The following is a 17,827-nucleotide window of genomic DNA, read 5'->3' as shown; positions in this document are numbered from 1 at the left end:
TTCCTCGTCAGTCTGATGGGATAAAAACGACGATGTTTTTTCGTAGAAGACGAAGATGACGATGACATAAACGTCTTCCGGTGCTTCCGACTTTGTCCGGTATTAAAACAACATACAGTGAACGCTCGCGGACTGTCAGGCAGAGTCTCAAACCTTTCCAACCGAAGTACTGTACATGATTGTAGAGCTGCGAAAATGAATGTTGTTATAGTGAAGGTCGTGTGCATTGTGGGTTTGTTCTTTCTGACAATATTCTTCACCGCCTTGCCAATTCGTTTGACCTCATGGTCAACGGGCGGTGGACGATGGAGGCGAGCCTCAACAAGTCTTGCTAGTTGCTTGTCGGGAGGTATATTCCTGGGAGTGGCGCTCCTCCACCTGATACCTGATGTTCGGGAGATGTTCGACTTCGTACTGTGTGAGAAAGACCTTGATATCGACTACCCCCTCACGGAGCTGACTGTCGCTGGTGGATTTTTGCTCATTCTCGTGTTTGAACAGCTGGTGCTGTTATTTCATCAGCGCAGGTCAACATCTGAGTGCAAAGTAGCGAACATTCCGCCTCATGGATGCGACCGAGAGATCAATAATTGTGACAACTGCCTGGAAGAGAACGAGCAGGACTTGAAACGGGCGACGCTTACTTCAACGTGCGTCCCACCGACGTGTAACAATGGACAACATCCTGAGTCAAGAAATGATTGTGAAGCCGCCATCAGGCCATCCACAAACGGTACACCTTACACTGACCTATCCCGATCTACCAGTACATCCACACCAGAAGACAACCCAGCTGGAAAAGCCGCCACAGAAACACTTGGGTCGCTTGTGCTGCTCGCTGCTCTATCCCTGCATACGCTGTTCGAGGGCCTTGCTCTTGGCCTGCAAAGTGACACTGACGGTGTTATCGAGATCTTCATTGCCATTCTGCTGCACAAATGTGTGCTGGCATTCGCTCTTGGCATACGCATGGTCAAGTTGAAGGCTACCACAAGAAGAATCCTGCTGGCTGCATTGCTTTTTGCAGGCATGAGTCCTATCGGTGGGGCGATTGGTATCGCTGTCGAAGCCAATGCAACCAATGAAGTTGACCGCCAGCTTGTTACAGCGTGCCTGCAAGGAATTGCCACCGGAACGTTCCTGTTCGTTACTTTCCTGGAAATCATTTCCCCCGAGATTCAAGGAAAGCACTCGCCGGGCGAATCTGATATCCATGTGATGCGCTTGGCACTGATCGTGTTCGGCTTCGCCATCATCGCTCTGGTTAGTTTGCACCATGAGCCTCACCATGGCCATGCTGGGGAGGAGTGTGGTCACGGCCACGGTCTGCTCAACATGGCTCTCAATCAAACTGGTCTTATGGATGATCATGATATGGATCATAGCCATGACGACCACCACGATGATCATCATGAATAGATTACTTCACCCACAACTGTGCCATAATCATTTGCGCTCAATTCTGCAGTGTCTCCCTAGTGAGTATTAGTGAGTCGATTTTCGAATTCCGGCTTTCACGTGATACATGTACATGTACATGTATCACGTGATACATGTACATGTACACGTGCGTTCACTGAATTGTTTATACTAGTAGTAGCCCAGTAGAGCTGAATGATGAAGCCATCGTGGATGTTTACCTTCTGACTAGTCCTTTGTGCGGAACACTACTCCATTTTCCATGCTACATTATGTCCACTTCGTTACTAGTCGTCACACTAAAATGTCTCCACGTCGCCTATTTATAAGATTGTTAGGAATGAGCGATAACAGATGAGTAAGTAATAGCATACAATCACATGACATGTAATGGTTTCAGTCCTCATCTATACATTTAGGAAGACAATTTGTTTTCTCGAAATAGCACATGATCTGCATTATTGTTTAGGACTGGATGAATCATTTAGACTTTCATCACATTTCTCGTTTCTCTGTTTGCACCATTTTTTCATGCTTGCCAACTCAGAGCACTTACAAAAATGTCCTCATCAGTCCATGGAGCCTTGGAATGAAGCTTGTGTGCAGCTAAATGGCACCAAGCGCCTACCTTCCCCTTTGGCAGTGCCTCTTGTACGGTCATGCACTCTCATGTCCTGGAATGCTAAGTACTTGTCAGCTTTGGGATCAACTCACCACCTGTGACTAACGTTGTTACTTGTGGCTAAGTGTTCACCTCCTTTCCTCTGAGTATCTCCCTGGTACACAGCGAGAGTGCGAAATGCACACCTGAAGAGGCCGTCGTGAACAGTAAAGAGGACCCACCCTTCGTAGTGCCGTACAAATAATTGAAATTACTACCGGGATGCATGTTATAGCAGTCGCACAGTAACACAATGCATTGCGCCGAGAGCTAGTGCTTGGATGCCGCCAAGCCAGAGAGCGTAGTACTGGTACAAGTAGTTGTTTCACTTTAAGAATCATGTACATCATGTACTATACGTTCGTTACATGATTTACACCGAGTCAGTGCACCCACCAGTAGAGTAAGCCAAGTAATAATTATTAGTTGATTGAACACTCTCTCTCTCCCCCAACAGCTTCGAAAAACGAAAAAGCGAGCTATGCTTGCCAAAGCCCGGCCAAAGGCTGTAAGAGAGGAGTTTTCGAAAGCACGTGGCTTTGTCCGCAGCCATGACAATCAATTCATGGCGGTCTGGTGCGAGTCTGCGCAAAGCAGACACAGCCCAACGACAGGTTACGTGATCCTCACTTCGCAGTGGCGTACTTCGCCATTGCCAGCCACTGCCACTGGCTATGGCTTCCTGAACCTGCTGGAGCTCCACTGGTGAGGGGTGAATTCCGCAAAACACTGTGCAGGGAGTGATGTATTCTTGCAGGTTTGCCGATTCGAAGGTTCGTTGGACTTCTCGTGTGTTCTGGATGGCGTGAGTAAGCCAAGTGTCGTTTAAAGTCGGCAAGAAATGCGCTAGGTGCAGCTTTCCGAGCCACCAACCTCCCTTCTTATGATTCGCTCCGAAGTCACTATTACTAATAATTCCAAAAACATTGAGAAAAGAACTTGAAATATGTCTGCACACAATTCAACTAACAGTAACGGTATCAGTAAAGGGTTTTAGTCTTGGTCCATACAGTGTCTAGCAAGACCGGTCCTGCACGCTATGAGTGTAGTGTCAGCTAGACCGCTGACTGACAGGCACTTGTTAGGAACTAGCCTAGTTACCAACACGATTTTATTTATTTATTACAGCATCTCATAGCACAGTGAGAACACCGGCCAATACAAAGAGAGAGGGTGTTAGCCAACCATGGCAAGGAAGGGAGAAGGGGAGGAGAAGGAAAAAGGAACCGGCATGGATAAGCAGTGATTGCAACAAAAATACAAAAATAATGAGAAACACAAAATCAAAGTCAAGGTGCGACAAGGCTCTTTAAAAAGGGATTTCCTTCGGAAACGGGAAGATCTGGAGACGGGCCATCCATCCCCCAAATGTATTGAACGCTAGCGCGCTCCCTGCTTGCACACTTTATAGTAATGTTGGCACGCAGGATTGCAAAGGCCAAGCAGCTCCGGATCAATGCGATACGGACGCCATACTTGTAGTATCATGATTAGAAATGTTTCACCTGCTCGCTCTCCATCAGGACAATCACTAAATCAGCTGCCTGTAGTATGCCATACCAGCACGGCCCATGCCTCCCCCACCTCCACCCCGGGCAGGCCCCCAGTCTGAAAGAGCAACAGGTGTGAAACCTGACATCTCCACTTCCCGAAATCATTCCTCGTAGTGACATCTCTTCTTGGCTTCATGTCTGCTGAAAGACGATTTGAAGTGGGCCGATCGATTTCATGCCTACAATGCAGTGCAATTGTAGCGTTGGCACGCTAGTAACTAATTACTATTTGGAGGACAGAATTGGTGGCAGCGGTGGTTCAATTTTATAATTGCTAGATTCGAACCCACCTATTATCTGTATTGCATTGATGGCAGCGGCGCTACAGAATTGATGGCAGTGGTAAATTATTTTATTGGTGTAACCGGTACCAGCATGGCCCAGCCTGATGCGTCAGTCGCCGCTACTCCTTCGGCCGCCACGTCTCCCCCTAGTCCAAAATGATGACGGACAGCGTCTCTACCGATCAAGCTCCATGTCCAACGTAAGCTAATTCCCGATATGGCATTTTCTTTCCTGTCTTCCTTCAGTCTTTCTGTTCTCTTTAGTCTTCCTTTATGCGAGTGTGTGAATCCAGTTTAGTTAGGTAGGCGTCCGATCATGGTGAGCCACGGTCTATCTAGCTAACCTGGGACGATGTGTGTTACAATGCCCCTTATAATGTATTCAGTTCGGTTTTGAACTGCGATTGTGCTGGCAGGTTGTGCCAGGGTTGTGCAGCAAGTGAGCTGTGGGTATTCAGGTCCTATTTGGAGGACGGAGGTTCTTTCCCTTTTTGCCAGGGTTGTGCAGCAAGAGTGCTGTGGTTTTCACGTCCTATTTTGAGGATGGTTCTTTTCCCTTTTTGACCCCGTGAGATCGTGTGAACCTGGTGTGCTGCTACTTTATGAATATGATTTTATCAGTTCATTTATTCTGTCTACTCCAAACGTTATCATTTCCGATATTATTTTGCCATATTCCGGTTGAGGCTCTACCAGTAATGATTCGCTATCTACTAAAATGTTCAATGTTCGTACAACCTCTTAGTCCTATGATCTGCTGCTGCGCTCCAGCCAGTACTTCAATGTCAGTTGTCCTCAATGCGTCCGGACAAAGGCCTCTTTTACGGGCAAACAAAATACAATTGACAGTGGCACGCGTCCGGATATCAACCGAGGCTGTTCACGAATACATACACCTGTATATGCAAGTCATCCATTCTGCCTATCTTCTTCCGTCGAGGTTATTCCGACGCGACCATGCATGCCGCCAGTGCTTTCTAATCTCAGTCGATTGTCGGAGTCCGGCTATCAACTACTAGTAATACTCGCCCAGTCTAGTCTGCGAATCTCCATGATCTTCTATCAGTGTTCGTCACTTCGTGTTCTGCTACTCGTACTCTAATCACGAGGACGTGATTGTGTTTAAAGAAGGAAGTCGTAGCGTTGGCACGCTAGTAACTTATAACTGTAATTTCACAAATTTTCGGTGTACTTTTATTTTCGATACTTTCGGTGCGTCTGTTTCACACCTAAAATTTCAATACACCGAACAAACACTAACACACATATCCAATAGGGAACTGCTTGTCTGTACCGAAAATTTCTGTTCACCTAACCTAGCCTGTTGCCCTCATACCGAAAATATTGAGCACCGGAAATTTCTGAAATTAGAGTACTTACACAGCTGCAGCGTGAATCACTTTCAATGTATTGGTCACGTGTGTTACACCGCACCCGTAACCCGCACTTGCAACTCTGTATACCGTGCTTGCAGATCCATGACATAGATAGTACAGTAACTAGTCCCACTGCGTTCAATGTTTCATATTGACCTTAGAAATACTAGTCTAGACCTTTTGCTGCACTTTCAACCGCCTTTCTTTTACGTCCATTGCCCACATCGCATTCAGCTCCTTCTTCTGCATAGAACCAAGTAGCATTCCTTGTGCAATGACACTTTCTACTGCCCACACATCTACTTTGACCTTTCTTCTTCTCTCTGCTGAGCTTTGCCGTGACCATTGCTGTTGCAGCACGTATGCTGTCTGCCTATAAAAAGCTGCTGTTCACCCCCCATGCCAGTTAGAAATGCCAGTTAGAAAGTTGGTTGGTTGGTTGGTTGGTTTTTATTTCACTTCGCACATTCAAACGGGATGACGACCCAATAAAATGACGGCGAAGGCTTAGCCTAGAAGTGGCTATGGAAGAACATAGTAAAAGCTATGGAAGCACATAGTAAGAGAATAGGATACTAATAACTGCGGGTAAACGGGGGGAGAGAGAGAATACGATGTATCTGTGATACTACGTGCGGGTTACTGAACTGCACGGGGAGGGAGAGCAGAGCGATCAGCAGCAACTCGAACTACTCCCTACAGGCGTATGGTACACATGCATGCTTAAACTCAGGTAGCAGGGTAATTGTGCGGACCTCACCAGGGAGAGCGTTCCACAGCAGAGCACCAGCAACAGAAAATCTCCGCTGACCGCGGCGGCTAAAGTTCAGTTAGAAACGCCAGTTAGAAACTTCAGTTAGAAACTTCAGTTAGAGACGCCAGTTAGAGTTAGAGTCAGAGTTAATGTTTACAATGTAGTCTTCCGTTTAGTTCAGTAATAATTAACAGTGTGTTCACTGAGACCCGCGTGCATTTGCCTCAGAGAGAGAGAGAGAGAGAGAGAGAGAGAGAGAGAGAGAGAGAGAGAGAGAGAGAGAGAGAGAGAGAGAGAGAGAGAGAGAGAGAGAGAGAGAGAGAGAGAGAGAGAGAGAGAGAGAGAGAGAGAGAGAGAGAGAGAGAGAGAGAGAGAGAGAGAGAGAGAGAGAGAGAGAGAGAGAGAGAGAGAGACTGCGGCCCGCTACATAATTGGTGCCAGCGGTGGGATACGCTACTCCTCTGCACTCAGTAGAGTCAAGTCGAGCGAGCTGCAACTCCCGGTGCCGAAAGGCGGGCTCACGCCCCGACATGGCTACTTCCCCTTGTCTAGCCCCCAAGACGAAAATGATAGTAGCCGACTGGCCGAAATTTAAAAAAAAAAAAAATACGCTACATAATTGGTGGCAGCGGTGGGATCCGCTACACAATCATCAGGCAACCTAGGCTGGTTCAACTTCAAGGGATGCTTTTCCAATGCACGTGCCGTGTGATACAGTAGTATTCGAAGTACAATCATGTACATGTACAACAACAAAGGCAGGAGAGAACAGAGACAACCGGCTAGGTCATTACGGAGGATTAGCAAGACGAAATTCGCGTTCGCGTTCGCTCTCCAAGGAAAGTCGAACTCAGTGACGGAATTCGCGTTATGAGAAGGATTAGCAAACAGAATTCGCACATGCATGACGTTGACACGTGTAGACAGCACAGCGTGGTAAATTTATGACTGCCCTGACACGAATCCGCGATTCGTGTTCCGACTACTTTTCCGAACGAAAAATGCGAAAGTTCGCAATCCAGTTCGCGAACTGAAAAATGTTTGCGAACGCGAACGCGAATTTCGTCTTGCTAATCCTCCGTATTGTTGTAACGTTACATATAACGCTGCGTTTCATGCACATAGCAAAGCTAAGGCAATCCTCAGACAACTGATAACCTGTACATCATCTGGGTCCAAATGTATACCCATGGCCCAGGCAGGTAGCTAAAACAGGGCGCGCAAAGTGAGTAAAGCGCGAAAAAGCAGGTGGCATAGGGCGCAAAGGTGGCAAAAGCGCGACATATGATTAGTGTGACATTTCCAGTGATACGTTAGTTAGGGAGACATGGTGCGGATGGTGTCGGTTATTACATGGTAGGTGAAAAAGGAAGGAGAGAAGGAGGTGTGACAGGCCCTGGCCTGGGCCTGGTGGCGGCGGCATGTAGCCTGATGCAGGTGACTAAGTGACGCCAGTGCCGCAGCGCAAGAGGTAGAACGTATTGAAGGTATTGAACGTATTGAACGTATTGAACGTATTGAACGTATTGAACGTATTCGGGTGTCGACATCTTGATACTACTGTAATTCTGATTTTTGTTGAGGAGCGCTCTCGAGCGTGGCTGCGTCAGCGCGGATCAATGGATGGTTTTGTCCTTTTCCGCCAAGCACAGGCCGCATCTTATTGAGATGTTGCTGTAGTGTAGGTCTTTGCTCTGTCGACGATGGACCACCTGATGTCGTACTCTTTCATGTACATGTACATGTACAATGTAACTGTAGGAGATATGAAAGGTGGGTAAAACTAAAAGTGTGGCCAGGGGTGTTGCGCTGCAGCCAAAGATGAGTGCGGTAGCGTGGAGTGCCGCGCCGCCACACACCCCTGACCATGACATGTACCTACATGTACATGTAGGCTCGGGACTCTTTCAGAGTGTATCACACACCTACACATACATAACATGTACATACTCAATCATGTACATGTTACTCAATCTCCTATGTATTGTATAAGAAAAGTTGGTAAAGTGGTCAGGGGGCAGGCGTGGGTGTGGCGCTGCAGCCGAACTGCCCACAAAGATCCGTGCCGCGTCGCGCCATGCCCCTGACACGACCAAAGTTTACCCACTTTTCTTCAGTTAGACATGCGCTGCAGGTTGACAGCAAGATACTGAACTGGCATCGTCTTACTGACACTGACACTCTTCCTTGTCGATGCACTTGACATGAGATGCTTACCATAATTCCAGCAACTGAGCAATGTGCAATTACTGTTGTTGTACACTTCAATTTAAATAATAAAGATTATTATTATCTGGCTTGCATCATACTTGTGACTTGCACTACTCAAGGGAGCCCTAAGCCATTAGCTTAATTAATAAAATGCGACTCGCATCAAACAAGGTCAACTGTGAGCAAACACAAAATTAATACATGTATGTTAATATGTAAAAAAAGTAAAGTTTGCACGTCCGCGTTACCACCGGCTATACAATTACGTTGAGAAACACAACCAGCTAAAAGATGTTTCGCATGTGCCAGGCCACCACCATGCCTGTGCTACCAGTACTTCGAGCAATTTCACGTTTGAGCGTCACGGAGAACAGAGTAACGTCACTGGAGAACAGAGTGACGTCACTGGAGAACAGAGTAACGTCACTGGAGAACAGAGTGACGTCACTGGAGAACAGAGTGACGTCACTGGAGAATATTGGCGCCAGGTCTGTTATTATAGGTTGCAATTCCTTCGCCTTCGTGTCTTCTTTTTGCTGGCGGTGAGCCTCCCAAGCTGGGTGGTTGTGGGAATACGTTGTCGTATTGTGCTTATACCGTACTGTAAATTTGCCTCACCACCGTCCTGTCATCATCGTAGGCCAGAGTTCAGTGGAGCCTTGCTGTGTAGCCCACCGTTAGGCGCTGCATCTGCCGCTAGGGTTTATCGGGTGTTAGCGGCCGTCGTGAGTTCCCTTCGAATTCGGGAACGGATACGATAATTTACTTCTTTTTTTTCTTTTTTGCTGTGTAGCTTGTGCGCGGCTCGTTGGTGCTTACCTTCCCCTTGGCTTTGGTAATAAAGCTACATCAGTACATGTACATGTACATCATGTATCTCTGATAGCCACGAACCGTTCATGTTGGAAGGCCAGTGCAGTACCGTCGGTTAGCGTCCATGTTGGAAGGCCAGTGCCGTCGGTTAATGCTATCCAGCTGAGCTGCCAACACTTACATATCGTGGAACGTTTCAGTACTCCGTGTCAGCTTTGTGCCAACCTGTCGCCTGTGACTGTGGTCGATCTGGTTCGTGTGTGTGTGTGGGGGGGGGGGGGGGAGTAGTTGGTAAACTCTAACGCATAACCTGTACCAAGAGTGTTCTTTTCCCTCTTTTCCACTAAGCACCTCCCTAGGCCCTGGTTCACAGAATCACAGTCTGGGTTCGAAATGGACACCTGATCTAGCTGCAGCCTGAAGCTTAAACTTGTTTTGGAACTCCACTTGGAACAACGTCAACAACAAGAGGCCGCGTCATGAACAACACGCCTGATCGAACCTTCGATTGTGTGATACCATACAGCCTGCTGCCAGTGTGCAGTTGGCCAGGAGGAAGTGCCAAGTGTGCAGAGAGTGCTCCGATGACTCCAGGGCAGTGCGTACTAGTGCATTTGCACAGTACAACAGTGGGTAGGGTGGGCTAATTTGCCCGCGGAAACTCTGAGTTTCATGCTACAGTTTATGTTCAATCATCAGGCAACATCGGGATGCTGTGGGCCACACTGTACACGGAAAAAAGAAGAAGTGGTGCTGAAATGTTAGTGGCGTTGGGTTGTGGTGCTATGATTTCCGCCTTTCGGTATTGGGTCAACAGTCCCCCAGAGCCATCAATGCCCCACCATCACTGCCGCGTCTTGGTGCAACCCCTGCTCAGTAGTTGTCACGCTTGTCCTAGTCTCAGTACCATTGTCCATCTTTATTATTTTCGAGCTGGGAATGTGAACATAGCAAAAAACGTCCCTCGTGCATGTACACAGTTTTCCGCACTGCTTAGGTTCAGCACCTTGCATTTCAGCACTATTTAGCACTTGCGGACATTTAGGAATCGTCAACTGCAGCAAGACGTGCCTTCGAAAAAAATTCACGGTTTGCTTGAGTCTCAGTAGTAGACTGAGTTTTCAGCATCCGTAGGACCGCCACCACCCTGCAAAGATTTAAGGCGCAGATGGAGCTCCTAAAGCGTGGGGTAAGTAGATCAGCTCACCAGAAAAGTGGCCAGACAGAAAAATCCCATTCCCTGCACCCAAGTTTCCCTCGTGCCAGGCCACGAGTTCCCAATCAACTGTACTGTAGGTCGCAGCACGGCTGGAAAAAATCCTTCCGCTTCCAAGCCAGGACTTGAATCTGGTAGATCTTCTACCCTCTGTTTCATAGTCTTAGACCATCCCACTATGCCTGCCTGCCTTTGAAACATAGTGACAAAATAAATATGCTGGGATATACTAGCGCGAATGCTTTCTTGCTGGATGACCAACTCCAGTTAGCTGTGCAAAAGACCTTTTTTTTTTAAGACACAGAGCATGTGGGCAAAGAAACCAGAGTGGAAATTGAAGGGAAAGTCCTGTGAAAGAGAGGTTTTCAGGGTTTTAGAGTCCAGGGCTCTTAGTCGAATGGTCCCAGCACCACGTCTCTCCGAAGAACAGTTCTACAGATATTCCATTTTGAAAATATGATATTTTTTTGGAGGGGCGTTCTATGACGTCATGTGGGCCTCTTTACATGTTTTTGCAGGCACTCATTTTGTAAGGCGTACTCAGATCGCAGCCGAACCAGGTGCACCCTCCACCTTGCAGTACGACACGCTGGTTGCACGCCAAGAACGTTGCTGCGGGTGTGACGCGTACCCAATAGCCGTTAATGTGCAGATGCTCTGCATACTGTTAAAGCTTGCTTTGCCAGGTTCTTACAGTTTTTGAATATTAGATTAAGACTCGTATACATGTAACTTTACGAGAAAAACACAACACAATATGTAGTACATAACTACTGACAGCTACCTATCCCCGAAGATATTCTTCCAAAGTATCTGGCTCTATAACCGGCGAGCCATCCTCTGAGCCGAGTGACACCGGTTCGCTATAGCCAAACAGCTTCATATCGTCGGAGTACCTTCGCCATAGCTTCTTCACCAGTGTCTGTGATACTTTCTTGTACTGTTCTGCCGATGATTGGATCCGCACCGGCTCATCTTTATAATCTGGTTCTGAGTTCGGGAACTGAACATCAGTAACTCCAAGTGCTTGAAGAATGTCATTCGCACTTGTCGGTAGTTGCTCGTGCCTGCCGATGTATGTATAATTGACTGTACAAGGCAAACAGCTGGTTATGTATGGTCGCCAATGCTCATCCATGTCAGACGGGTCTTCTTCCTCGAGCACTAGCTTCACAAATGATGTCAGAGTAATGTTGACGTCCGACGGTTTAAGCTTGTGTCCAATCAAGCTGACTAATCTCGTCGAAAAGAAATACTCATGCATGAACTTGCTCACAGCCGATGTAGTACTCTTCGATCTCGTTGCAACAAGATCTCTGTAAACAGCCAAGAGACGAGTGACCGGATTCCGCACAAACATGACTTTCCTGTACGTCTGCAGTCTCCTCAGGGCCTCAGGCCCATTCAAATCCGCTAGGACATTGTAGTGGTGAGCACTACGATTGTGTAAATCGTGATGCTGCAGTTTGAACAGTGACGTATTGTGGGATTTCATGACAGCAAATACTCTTTTCCAGTTTGAGCATCCGACCTTGGACAAGTAGCAGAACACTACGCGGTACTTGTCATCATACATCATATTTCTGAAGAGGACGCGCTTCTCTTTCAACGTCAACTTCTCTGGATACGTCACTTTCACGGAGCACTTCGCCATCACGTCATCTGCCAAGCGAGACTCGTCCAAACCGGGCAGCGTTATCTCAGGCGATAATCTCTTCTCTCTGGACATGATGACGTTAGGAGGAAGGGTCACGTACCCGCCAAACACGTAGTGGCGCAAATACAAACAAGAACTGGCAACACACAGGACTATCGCCAAAGAGAGGGAGAGCCCCATGCAAGACTTCGCTCCGCCGGCCATCATCAATCTACGGGGAGTTGTGCAGCATGCCAAAGAGAAGAGCATGTTCAACGCGACTAGCAGGAGTTGGCCTGCACACTAACGACTAACGTAACCAGTCGTTATCAGTTCCACTGCACGGTCCGAGCATAACGTTAGGTGTAAATATAAAGCCCTTGCACAACTACAGCTGAACAACAATTACAGCCCTGCAGGATGGAATTCAAGACATTTTTCAACCATGAGCTCCTACAAATTCCTTGACTCCGCTAGTCCCGATGCCGTTAGTGCAATCCGACTTTTCTTTTGCCGAAGTTGGTTGCCGAAGTCGGGCCAAATCGATATGAGTGAACGGATGCTGGACCCCGGTAGCGCGGATGCACATGTAGGTCTACATAATTACATGTGCGAACGTTACGTTTTCTACGGCCCGTCGCACGCGCAGGCTAGGCTATCTGTCGAAGTGTCGGCCGGACCACGCAGCGAGAATCGGCGTCGATGGAGGCCTTTCCAAATGTTAGTTAGTTTCAACCAGGGAGTAGTATTTTACTACTCCCTGGTTTCAACCTAAGTTAGTTTCTTTTTACCAAAGCCATGGACACGTACGTACATGGTATAATTATATTGTTTGATAGACTTGGATGGAGAGCCAATGATTAATTTCTAGTAAAGAAAAGGACTAAGGAACTACATGACTGTACAAGTTATGCTATAATGTCCACTAACACCAACAGTTACTTGACAATCAGCTCATGCGAGAACATAGTCATTGCACAAAACTGACCGACAATACTGACGTTCTACAACTCGGTGTCACTATTGATGACCGTCTAAGGCTTCGATGATCATGTTGTGACAATTGTCAGCAAAGTCTCGCAGACGGTTGGTGCTCTGTGGAAGGCTAGGCGATGCCTGACCCTCGCAGCGCGCATCGCCTTCATGAAAGCCATGGTGTGATGCCCGACCTGCTATACGGCTCAAACTGCTTCTACTCCTGCCTTACAGCCCAAGAGGTGGATCGGCTGCAGAAACTCCAGAACCGTGCTGCCCGGGCAGTGTTTGGAAAACTGCCAGGCACTTCCGCTCACCCGCTCCTAGTGCAAATGGGCCTGTTCCGGATTAGCACCGCCAGAAAGCTCTTACGTTAGTATGGAGGTCACTGGTGTACTCATGAAAAGGCAGGTCCACCACTGTGTGCACTAGTCTCCCACCCAACGGGAGGCAGAACTCGCCTCCACTCCAGACTGAAGATGGCCTTCAGCTGCCGCAAGCTGGGACCCGTTCTGGCACAACCCGGTTTGGCTTCGCTGGCGCAACTGAATGGAACTCGCTACCAGCAGCTGTTCGTGCCTTCGTGGTACCCAATGCCAATTAAAGGGGAAGTTAAGGCAAAAATTAAAATTTCACCAGTTGTAGTCTTCGGGGTGCTGAGTCGAATGGTCTTGGTCCGAGAAAGCTGAGACGCTCCCTTCCTACTTGAATCCCAATCGAACTCGCGCACTTCCACTGAAACTGGGTGACTGCGCCCTACGAGATGGGGATTTGTATGCAAAATGTCACTAAAAGCGCCATTTCGTTCTTATAAAAGCACGGATGACCGCGATTGGCCCATATGTTGTAGTCTTTTGGACGCTGAGTCGACTGGTTTTGGTCCGAAAAGGCTGCGATGCAGCGTTCCTCCTTTATTCCCAATCGAACATGGTTGAACAAGCGGTCACGTGCTCCTGCGTACACCAGTCACCTGGTCACCGTGCCTGCAGGGTACAACTTACTAGCCTGTTTGACCTTTTTTGGGTGCACTCCTGTCACTCGAGTTGAACCTTGGTGTGAAATTTGTCGCCTGCTGGCGTGGTGACCAGGTGATTTGGGCACCCAGGAGCACGTGACCGCTTGTTCAACCATGTTCGATTGGGAATAAAGGAGGAACGCTGCATCGCAGCCTTTTCGGACCAAAACCAGTCGACTCAGCAAAAGACTACAACATATGGGCCAATCGCGGTCATCCGTGCTTTTATAAGAACGAAATGGCGCTTTTAGTGACATTTTGCATACAAATCCCCATCTAGTAGGGCGCAGTCACCCAGTTTCGGTGGAAGTGCGCGAGTTCGATTGGGATTCAAGTAGGAAGGGAGCGTCTCAGCTTTCTCGGACCAAGACCATTCGACTCAGCACCCCGAAGACTACAACTGGTGAAATTTTAATTTTTGCCTTAACTTCCCCTTTAAGACCAGTTTAAACTGGCAGCCACACCCCATACTCTTCTTGACCACCAGTACATGATTGTATTCATTTGATTCTCCTCGAAATGTGTGCCCTCTACGCTGTAGCCCTTCGCTCTTTTTCTATTCTTCCTTATCTATCTCCGGTATTTGCATTCCTGTAATTGGGCAATGGGCATACTTGCCCGTTTGATCGCGAATTAAAATGAACATAACAACAACTAACTTGCTATCAGCTCTAGCACGTCTTGGGTGCGCACTCCAACAGCCTTCCAACTTGGAAGGTTCAACGTTATATGAAAACATAGGAGGGAAAGGCTTCCCTCCTATGTTTCCATATAACTTAGAACATTCGAAGTTGGAAGGCTGTTGGAGTGCGCACCCAAGACGTGCTAGAGCTGATAGCCAGTTAGTTGCAGAACGTCGGTACTGTCGGTCAGTTTTGTGCAATGTTATCGCATGATTGTCAAGTAACCGGTGGTGTTAGTGGACATAATAAGTTATAACGTAACTTGCAGTTCCTTGGTCCTTTTCTTGACTTGTTTGATACTTTAATATTTTGGACGGGGGAGGGGGGCATGTTACAAGGCGGAGGACGCACTGTGCCGAAACCCGAACAAACCAAGCATAACGCAAACAAGTGTAAGTACAAACAAAATGATGCGCGGTATGGGAGGACATTACACAAGGCTGACATCCAACAACGAACAAAAAATACTCAACTGACCCCGTACCATTCAAAATGGTCGCAACTCGCAAGCCTAGCTGGGGCTCCACCAGCGGATGATGGTTGTAGTTAGGCGCACTTTTTTCGTCACAGTGCGCCCTCTGCCTTGTAAAATGCCGGCAATCGTCCAATGCGTATGCGTCTATCCTCAATCCTCAATGACACCTTGCTCACAACCTCCTGCCCAAAACAGCCACACCTTCTGCGCTAGCATTACATTGCTATCCCTGTCACTGCCTCTACACTAGACTACAGCCCCTGCCTACAACAACCACACAATCTGTAAACAGCCTCCTGCCTAAAGAGTAAAGTAACACCGCTGGCCCCGACCCCCCCCCCCCCCACATTTACACATGGCTTTCCACACAGCGCCACAAGACCCACCAATACTTCAATAGTGCTCCTAGCATTATGCAGTCTGTATCGGCTATAGCGTACCCTTTTGATTTCCGTGATTTTATCACTATAACCGATGCATCACTATATGCGATACGATCGATTTTTTCTTTTGTCGATCGACACATGAAAGGCAAGGAAATACTTCCAGCTAGCATGGCGTTTTGACAAATGAGCATGCTGCATAGTTGACAGTGCCCGCATTTCCATAAAAATTCTGTTATGTACATGTACATGTACATGTGTCACTATAAAAATAAGCAACGTGAAGAAAGTAAAAAAATAGGGCCTTTGATATTATTGCTACATGTATTTTAAAGTTATCACTATAGCCGATAATAATATAGTGTGTTATGCATGTTTTGATTCTTTGTTGCCATCATAATATCCGATATATCATTACATCCGATAATATTGGCAATAACATGTTATTTAGAAAGACAGGACAAGTGAATAATTAGTCAGTCCATCTCTCGGCTTCCTCACATACCGGATGTACCAGGGAAGCCACATTGAAGGAGGATCAACTACTTCCAAGTAACTATACAGTGAGAAGAAGTATCACTAGCGGCAAAAAGGAAAATAGATTAAAAAGATCCGTACGACAGTAGCTTCAATCCAGTTCGTGCGACGGTTGATGGAGGTACTGGTCACGTTCAACAGAGTTACGACTTACATTTTCTCATGAAGACTTAGGCTGCACTCCAACGCCCCACCGAGGAGCTTCCGTGGTATAGCATTCCACTCGTCAGTGCGAGGCCTATCGCCGGAAACGAGCGCCGTTGGCTTTGCTTCGCACTTAGCGGGGGATTCGAGGGCTGCTGATATGGATGGCGAGCTGAGCATGTATGGCGTTCGTCGTTTCGTGAGTACTGAAGTCTGTACTGTAGGGTAGATCTACAGGTCTACTCTCGTTAGTACGACATTGGTTACAAGACAAAGGCAGCGATCCAAAAAACCCTGACGAATGTATTTAGCGTTTGTAGACAAACTTCGTTATAACGTCACCTTCAGCTGTCCCACAGGCTGCAGGATCGATTCTCTCAATAAGATAAATCAAATGGCCATAGTTAGATCGATCAATGTTTCATTTCGTCTTGTATAAGGGACCGATGGAAACATGTCTTATAGCAAACGATCTTGCACAGGGGTCTGGGGAAAAACCACTATCTCATAATGAGGAAACATCATTTCTGATGCGGACGCAATATGGACATGTCCCGTGGCAGTAGCTAGCTCAAATCCACACTCAGACAGCAGTACATGCATGGTACATGCTGGGCAGGGGGAATACGGAGGACTGGGCACAGGTGTATCACAAACTGCCTCCACGACCCTGCACGTGATGTTAGTTGCACAGGCCTGCTTCTATACAAACCGGCCGGGAAATCTAGCTGTACCACATCAGGTTTTGCCATAATGTTCTCCAGCTAAAGACAGTGTAAATAAAAGGGGGTTTGTCAACTGACAACCGCTCTATTCAGTTGCTAATCACTCTTGGCGTATGCGCTACAGAGGCGTGGGCTGTCGAGTGGCTGGAACATTATAATTATTATAAAGAGGGCTTTTTTCAATTACACGGCGCCGTGCCCGACAGCGGCGCTCACGTCGAGATTGTGGTGAACGGGTTGGCGCATTGAAAAGTATACGAAATGTGAACGGTCCGCCTCCACTAGCGCTTGGAAGTTGGAGCGATTCTGAAGCTTGTTCTTGCCATGGAATTAAATTATTTATTTAAAAGGCTTCCTGACAGCTGCTCTGACTCAACACGAGTGTCGGACATGAAGTTGAGCGCCATCCTAGTGCTTCTTTCACCTCCACGCGTCCATTCCCGAACAAACTGAATGTGACCTGGGATTTGCCTGTTCACCAGATATTCAAAGCAGCTTGCGTTACGTTACATAACGAGTAACCTTTGCCCATTGGCAACCATGGCAACCACCACGTGTTACGTGACTTGCGTCTGAGGATCGGCTCATACACGGAGTACGGACGTCTCGTCTGCCATCTGTGAAGCAGGCCATGCATGCATGACCTATGACCAGATGACCATAATCATGATATTGATGACTTGCTTTTCTTCTGCTCCTCTGCCTAGCAGTATAGCCTGTAGCTGTATACGAGCTACACTGCACTGTACATGATGTAGGCTGGTTTTCCTCATGCGCATGGTCCGGCATGCACATATTCTAGCATGACGCGATGGCATGAGTCTCTCCTAATAATTATAATAGTCCTATGGCCTACTGCATGCATGCCACTGCACTGCCACTGCCAGAGATCCTGCCTGTCAAGTCACATAATTAAAGGGGAAGTCCGGTGAAAAATTTAAATTTCACAGTCCGTAGAGTTCGGGGC

At 47.5% G+C, this 17,827-nt stretch overlaps 2 protein-coding genes across 2 annotated transcripts; one reads left to right on the top strand and one right to left on the bottom strand.

The window, feature by feature from the left end:
* On the top strand, window positions 1-1,994 carry LOC135809945 (zinc transporter ZIP1-like). Its single transcript, XM_065323393.1, has one exon. It carries the CDS (start codon window positions 196-198, stop codon window positions 1,417-1,419), a length of 1,224 nt encoding a protein of 407 aa, XP_065179465.1. The 5' UTR covers window positions 1-195; the 3' UTR covers window positions 1,420-1,994.
* An 8,614-nt stretch (window positions 1,995-10,608) lies between these two features.
* LOC135809942 (carbohydrate sulfotransferase 14-like) lies at window positions 10,609-12,455 on the bottom strand. The gene has a single exon (XM_065323390.1). The coding sequence runs from the start codon at window positions 12,191-12,193 to the stop codon at window positions 11,072-11,074; it is 1,122 nt and encodes a 373-aa protein (XP_065179462.1). The 5' UTR covers window positions 12,194-12,455; the 3' UTR covers window positions 10,609-11,071.
* Window positions 12,456-17,827: the final 5,372 nt, after the last annotated feature.

Source organism: Sycon ciliatum, chromosome 2 (assembly GCF_964019385.1).
Source record: "Sycon ciliatum chromosome 2, ocSycCili1.1, whole genome shotgun sequence".
In the NCBI taxonomy this organism is placed as follows: Eukaryota; Metazoa; Porifera; class Calcarea; order Leucosolenida; family Sycettidae; genus Sycon; species Sycon ciliatum.
The sequence above is the reverse complement of the archived record's forward strand: the minus strand, read 5'-3'. Positions and strand labels throughout refer to the sequence as shown.